Genomic DNA, 7,928 nt, shown 5'->3' on the forward strand with positions numbered 1-7,928 from the left:
TATAAAAATACGATAGATAAATAACATATAAATAAAAGAATATGAATAATAAAAATAATTAAATATGATTCATCAAATCATCTATTTCATTAATATTTCATACAGAATACAAATGATTATAAAATATAAACATAAATATTTACATATTCTGTATTTATCATACTTTTTATTTTTTTTATTTTTTTTAGGAGCAAAATATAATAAATGGAAAATTCTATGGATGCAAAATATTTTGCATCTTTTTTCTTTTTTTGTAAATTATTTAGATACATTATTTCTTTGCTAATTTTCGTACCAGTTTGGCATTATCAATGAAGAATAATGAATATTATTTATCAATTTTATTCCTTGGTTAAACAAATACTTTTAAAACAAGTTAATTAAAACTTTCATTTCTTTTGGTTACTTGATTTTACCAGGGAAATATTCTTCTCATTTTTTCAATGAGTTTATCCATTGTTGATTTTCCTCCTTCTTTTAATTCTTTCCTTTTAGCTTCAAACTCTGCCTTAATTTCTTCTTTACTCTTTTTTGTTGTAGAATTTTTCATAATATCTTCTATCATTTCATTTGCTTGTTTAAGTTCTTTATATTCTTCAATTCGTACTTTATATCCTGTTTTCTTTTCTTCATTTTCTGTTTGAATTAATATATCTAAATATTCATTTGAACTGGTAATTTTATCATTTAATGCAATTTCAGACAATTTATTAACGCATTCGATAATTTCTATTTCCTTATCATAACAATCCATTTGAATTTTATAATACTCTTCTTCTAACTGTTTTAACATACTTTCTGCACTATCCATTCCTTTTTTACCTTCATTATATCTTTCAAGTACTTCTTTTGCTGTTCTTTGTTCTTTCTCTATTACATAATCAAATCTATATGATGAGTTTGCATGTTGTGTATAATGACATTTACATCCAGTACAATTTCCGTCATCACCAATGCACAAACAATTTATTTTCATATCTCCTGGAATAGAACAACTAGGATGACACGATTTATGACATCTCAAACAATTGGTTACATATTCTCCTGGTTCTAAGTCAACTTTAATTTGTTTTGTTATATCTACAGTAAAAGTAAAATTTTCATTATTTTTAACTTTTTCTTGATTCAAATAGAATTGTTCACATATCTGTTTTATTTCATCCAATTTCGATAAACCATTGTTTAATGATATTCTTAATCCTTCAATTTGAACTTTAATACGTTCTCTTCTCTTCAATACTTCTCTTGATGTCTCTAATGATATTCTTGGTAGTTTTACTAACTTTGAAATAAAGTCATCAAAATTCTTCATACCTAATTTCCAAAACATTTGTGTAAATTCATCTTCTGTAATATCATCATAAATAGCTGAATTATTGAATTTTAAATACCACGGGTTATCTATTTCTGGAATAATTGTACTGAAAATGCAATCTTTTGATTTTAATGCATTTATAACTTGCGGTGTTTTACCATCACAGAATGTAAGCATTGCAATAAAATTCTTTTTAACATCTTTCCCAAATAAGTTGATAATATTCCCAAATACATATTTTTGACTAGCTGTTAATTTTACATTACTTGATGATGCAACAAAACAAATAGCATTTAAATCAAATACTTTCGTTTCAAATGCTTTTTTTATTTGTTTAGTAATTTCTTTATCCCATGCAATTCCTCTTGTATCTCCAAATCCTGGTGTATCTATAATTTTGATTGGTGGTGTTCTTTTTGTTCTTTTAATATTATAAATTGAAACTTGACTCGTTTGACTTACAGACATATTTCCATACTGTTCTAAATGATCTTCATTTATAATTATATATCTAAAGTCATCTGTTATTTTAATTCCATATAATGCATTTACAAAACTATTTAATAATGTAGTTTTCCCACTTCCTGTTTCACCAACGACTAGAATAGCAATCGCATCATTCTCATCTATTTGATTAAATGGTTCATTTGGATATAAATATATTTTCAACTTTCCATTTTCATGACTTGTCAATCTTGTGCTTCCTTCAATTGGAATATTCGGTTCAACTTCTGGTATATTTTCTTTTTCTTCTTTAAGATTAATTTCTTCATTATTTATTATATCTTCGACTATATATTCTTCTTCATCGTTCACATCAATTCTATCTCCTTTTCTTGTTAAAAACTGTTGAGAATCAGACATCTTTCCTTTTAATTTCTCTCTTACTGTTTTCAAACTGTCTTGTGAATTTAATGGTTTATTTGCAAAATATTCTCCATTCAAAAGAAGTCTTACTGTTACTCTTGACATTGAATGATTAACAAGTTTGTTTTTTGTTTAAATACATACCATTCGGTAAAATAGGTCATTTTTAAATGTGTTACCTCTTTTCTGGTTGGTTATTTCTCATAAACATCATTTGCTTCGATACTAAACACTGTTTTTAGTATTTTATTCCGTCTTATTTTTATCGTTAATGACCAGTTTATGAAATAAAATTAAAATAAACTTTTCGTCAATGTAATTTTACAATGTTCATTATTTCTTGTTCATTCCTTTTATCGGTTTTGTTGACTTGAATTTCTTTAGATAAAAATAGATAAAACCAATTAACTTATTTTATTCCACTCTCTCTTTTGTTTATTATTTTAGTTTTATTGTTGATATTATTTCATTGGTTTATCATTTCAAACATCATTATTCTGAAATTATAATAACATTAAGGGGGGTAATGATTGTGATATAAAAATATTGTCATTTTTATTTCAATTCTTTTCAATTTCATTTATATATTTTCTTTCGAATAAAAATGAAAAACATGAAATATCACAAAAACAGTAAACATAATAACAAAAGAGAATTTCATATCAACAAATAAATATAATGATAAAAGAATATGTGAATTGTGTAGTATTTGTATTGACAGAGATACACTAATCACAATAATTATATAAATCATTTCACTCATTTTTATTATCATAAATATTTTAATAATAACCAATGGAAATAAAAAGAAAATAACAAATAAAAATAAGTGAATTAAGTATTGTTTAAACAAATGAAAAATTGAAGGTATGTAGGAAGTGTATATTGAATATTCAACGATAAGAAATTAACAATAACAAAATAGAGATTATTGAATATAAAAAGAAATATATTTCTCAAAAGAGTAAAGATACAAGAAAGAGTAAATGTTCATCATTGTTTCATTAAAATCATAACTTGATTCTAATCATATTCACTTTCATTTTTTTTTTCTTATGTATTTTCTCTTTTTGTATTATTATTTTTCATTTTTATTGTTAATGTATAAAATACATTGAATATCATTATTTTCATTTATTTAATAAATTTATTCAACTTTTTTTGTTTTATCTTTTACAACTTTTTTCTTTTTCAAACAAATTATTGTGGTATGGTTATACTATTTTATTCATATAATATACATTTCAAAAGTATTTTAATTGAAGTATATCAGATATAACTTTACCAATTTGTTGAATATTATCAGAAACTCATTCTACATTAAATTAATGATAAAATTAATTTTAATCTTGTATCTTTGTACAATTAACAATAAATTTAATATTTTATTTTCATTTTATTCAAATTCTACATGAAAATGAATATTAACAACATTTATGAATTAATTAACTTCTTTATGTTTAAATTTAACTTACCATTTATTTTTAAATATTCTTTTAATGTTAAAATTAATTAATAAACTTTAAATCACATGAATAAACAAATATATTTGAATTTAATTGTTTTATTCTTTGTTCATTTCATATTTTATCATTTATTTATTTTTCGAATACATTATAAACGTACACAAAATGATGTTTATTGTTTTACAATGAGAGATTAAGAATATAAATTGTACAAGTTATAGTATTTCATTCATTATGAAAATATAAATGAAAATATTTTCTGAATTAATACAATAACATCATTTTCTCTCTCATTTCTTCTGTTTAGTTATTGAAAATTCAGTTATAATGCAATTATTTCTATCATCTTTTCAGTTATGTCATATTGTTTCTTGTGTGGATTATTTTGGATTATCATTTATATTAATTATATTCTTCTTTAAAATAAAATTACCATTGAACTTTTACATTCACTTATTCTTCAAATCATTGCTAATTTGAATTATTTAATATTTTCACTATTCAATGATTGTTATTATTCATCAAATGCTTAATTAATACCTTCCAATGAAATATTATAAACCAACATTTCATTTAATTGTTGTTAAAAATAAATAAATTTGTCGAATTAAACAGTTTCATTCATCCAAATTCATTCTATATGATTATTTATTTGATAAAGTATACAATAAAGAAATATGAAATGTTTGATGTTAATAAAAATAATGAAAATAAACAAAATACAATGACAATGAATTAATAGAAAATAATAAACATTCATATTCAATTTAATAAAATAATGAATATAAACAACTTATTTATTGATTGTTATTACACAGTTCATTTAATTTGTATATTCATTTGATGTTTTATATTAAAACTAATAATTAATCAAATGTACTTTCAATTCATTTTATATTCATTACTATGAATAATATTAGTTTAGAAATATAAAATAGTGGTAAATTATTATATTTAGATAGAATGAAATCAAATGATTTACAAACACTACAAAGTCATGATAATTAAAATACTATTAAATACACTTCATCGATGCAAATTATGATAGTATTAACATCAATTGAATATTCTATTCAAATATGATAATATATTTTTATTAATTTCTTATCATTTTAATAATTTTTATTTCAATGAATATAACTATTGATGATATTTGATTCATTGTTTAATTCATAATAAAATATCTTAATCAATATTATTGAATAATCATTACAGTAAATAATGAATAAATAGAAGAAATAGAGAATAATTATATTTATTAATTTGATCTTTTGAATAATAACTGTTTTATGTTTAATGAATGAAAATTATGAAAATGAGTAATATATAATTATTAAATTAATTGAATTGAAATACTCTATTGATAAAACAACAAATTATACAAATTTATATAATAATATTTATTTAAAATAATATTCATTTTTCAATATGTATTTTAATTCACATACTTTAATTAACTTTATTGTTATCTTTTATTCTTTTTACTTATTTTTCATTTTCAGTTTATTTTCATTGTTTGTTATTATTTTATATTTCTAATATGTATTTCTTTAATATTTCACTCTTGATACTCAATTTCTCTTATTCATTTTTCATTTCTCTTTTCTCCATCAATACTTCTTTCTATAATTATTATTCTCATGAATATTTTAATTTGTTCTATTGTATTTGTTTTCTTTATAAGAATTATGAGTATTACTCATTGATAATGAATGTAACCACATGAATTATATTAAAAATAAATGAATTTCATCATAATTATAATAAATTAAACTAATATAACAAGAAATGATATCTCATTCATTGTTGTTTGACTATTTGTCAATAAAAAGATAAGAAAAGAAGAATATAAAGAAAATATTCAAATATTGAATTTCAAATTAAAAGAATATAGAAAATACAACAAAGAGTCAATAAGAAAAATAATGATATGAATAAAAATTACTTAATTAAGTGTTAATAGATTTTTCATATATTCTTCCTAGTTTAGCCGAGACTAATCCCTGAGCTGTTTAAAAAAGAGTAATCTTTTTCTTTAACTTATCATTTATGTTTTTCTTGCAAATTGAGAAAATCACTTCTTTGTTTTATTTTTTCCTATTAATGTCTTCTCATCCTTCTTCTGCTTATTTCTTCTTTTTATTCCTTTTGTTTATTTTCTATCTTAATTTTAAACATTTTCTTTTTCCTTTTTTCTTTATTTTATGAATGAGAGAAGAGAGTATTTCATTCCCATTATATTATTATGTTTAATTTTCTTTTAGTCTTACCCACACTTTAGTACTTCCTTATATTACACCATGTAATATTCTATCATAATATCTTGCTACACCCTTTGCAACATTCCCTAATACATTTCTAATTCAAATACACTGTCATAACCAGATAATAACTTGATGAGTCGATGCTTGAATTGTATTAAAGTTTGTGTGGCGTTTCAGACGTGCCACCTTTGATCTAACAGGTAAAGAATAAATATATAATGAAGACAAGAAAATAAATAAATCAGATATTTCAAAGTATAATGTAATATAATAATCAATTAATATACATTTAAAAGCAAATACCATTAATAAAACACATGAATAAAAAAAATAATACAAATTAAACATTTATTTCATAATTAAATAAATATGAATTGAATAATGATGTAAATCGATAGAATATCTTTTAATTAATTAGTTAAATATATTTTATCGTTCTCATTATGTTTTAATATCATTATTTATTGATGTATTTCTCTTTATTTATTCTTTGTAAATATTTCATTCATCATTTTATCTTTTTCTCACTGAGTATATTTGTAGAATAAATAGTAAATGAAATGGTGTGTGATATGTTTGTCATTTTCTGTTTTGTCATTTGATATTTTTTTTTTGTTATTTCTTCTATTTTCTTCGTTCATCTTAAAATTATTAATGAGTTTATCTATTTAATTATGACTTTTATTTGTGGTGATGAATATGTAATTCTGCATTTATCTAAACGCAAACAACTCATTCTCATTCATCTACTTATTTGACTCTTTCATCTCATCAAATTGTTCATCAATAACTTATCTGTCTTTTCATGGAAGAAATAAAGACAAAAACGAAATAAAAACGAATAAGAAATAAAATAAAAATAGATAAAGAGATGGTTTGTTGTTTTAAGAAGAAGAAAATGACAATGAAATGTATAATTATAAATGATACAGACACGAAAAACACAAGAACTTGACTTTCTATTCATTTTGAGAATTTAACAATAATTAACAACATACAAATAATTGATAAAATAAATAGTAGTGATAAAGAAATGTGAGAATAATGAAACATAAATTAAGGAGATGAAGAATATAATCAAAAAGATAATAAGAAAGTCAAGAAATAATAAAAAGAGAAAAACTGAAAAGTAATATAAAAGACACAAAACGATAGGTTTGATAAAGTTTTAACAAAATATAATAGAAATAGTTATTGATCGAGGAGTCGATGAAATAATAAGAAACATAAGAAGTGTGTATTGAAAGCATATCTAGAAAAATATTTAAAACAAAAGGAAAGAATAACAACACGAATTTAATAGAATTAAAGAAGTAAGAAATAAGTCATTAAGAAAAAGAAAAGAGAGAATGTAATATTTTAGAAACAAAACAAAATGACACATTAAAAGTTAAATAAAAGAAATAAATACAATGAACGAAGGTGAATAAAATTAAGAGAATCAATACACATAATACAAAGAAGTTTTTAACTTAGATATACTGGAAAATAAAGAAAGAAAAGAAAACAATAACTGAATAACCACAATAATGTTATATAAATATATTTAAAGAAAAAAGAATAATCAAACAACAAGAAAAAATAAGATAATAATGAATATAAACAAACAATGAAGAAAAGAAATAAAAAGATTAAAAACATAAAAACATGATGAATGAATAAATGAAGATGATTAAACATATAAAAGTAATAATTAGAATAAAACAAAGAAAGAACATATGAAAAAGAAATAAGAATAAGAATTTACTTATTCAAAATAAAATGGTATTTAAAAAAAGAAACAAAAAGATAATTTGCTGTTTTTAATTGATTTATTTCATTTAATGAAATTCTTTCTAATCTATCGAATCAAAATAATCGTTTATTCTTATTTTAAATTCTTTCTATCATTCTTCAGTTTCTTTTATTCTTATTCTTTATTTTTGAATGTGATATTATTATAATTTCATCAACTCAAATTCAGTTATATAAACATTTTGTATTTATTAATTTCTTATTATCACTCATTATCATATT

The 7,928-nt window shown here is 21.1% G+C and overlaps 1 protein-coding gene across 1 annotated transcript, besides 3 other annotated features; it reads right to left on the bottom strand.

Moving 5' to 3' along the window:
• Positions 1 to 412: 412 nt before the first annotated feature.
• EHI_114950 (uncharacterized protein) lies at positions 413 to 2,287 on the bottom strand (the record flags this gene model as incomplete). Its single annotated transcript, XM_645239.1, has 1 exon — positions 413 to 2,287. The coding sequence occupies one exon, from the start codon at positions 2,285 to 2,287 to the stop codon at positions 413 to 415; it is 1,875 nt and encodes a 624-aa protein (XP_650331.1).
• Positions 2,288 to 2,793: 506 nt separating this feature from the next.
• Positions 2,794 to 2,927: a repeat region.
• A 78-nt stretch (positions 2,928 to 3,005) lies between these two features.
• Positions 3,006 to 3,168: a repeat region.
• A 2,414-nt stretch (positions 3,169 to 5,582) lies between these two features.
• Positions 5,583 to 6,102: a repeat region.
• Between the last annotated feature and the right edge of the window lie 1,826 nt (positions 6,103 to 7,928).

Source organism: Entamoeba histolytica, genomic scaffold, assembly GCF_000208925.1.
Source record: "Entamoeba histolytica HM-1:IMSS scf_1104750518021 genomic scaffold, whole genome shotgun sequence".
NCBI classification, from domain to species: domain Eukaryota; phylum Evosea; order Mastigamoebida; family Endamoebidae; genus Entamoeba; species Entamoeba histolytica.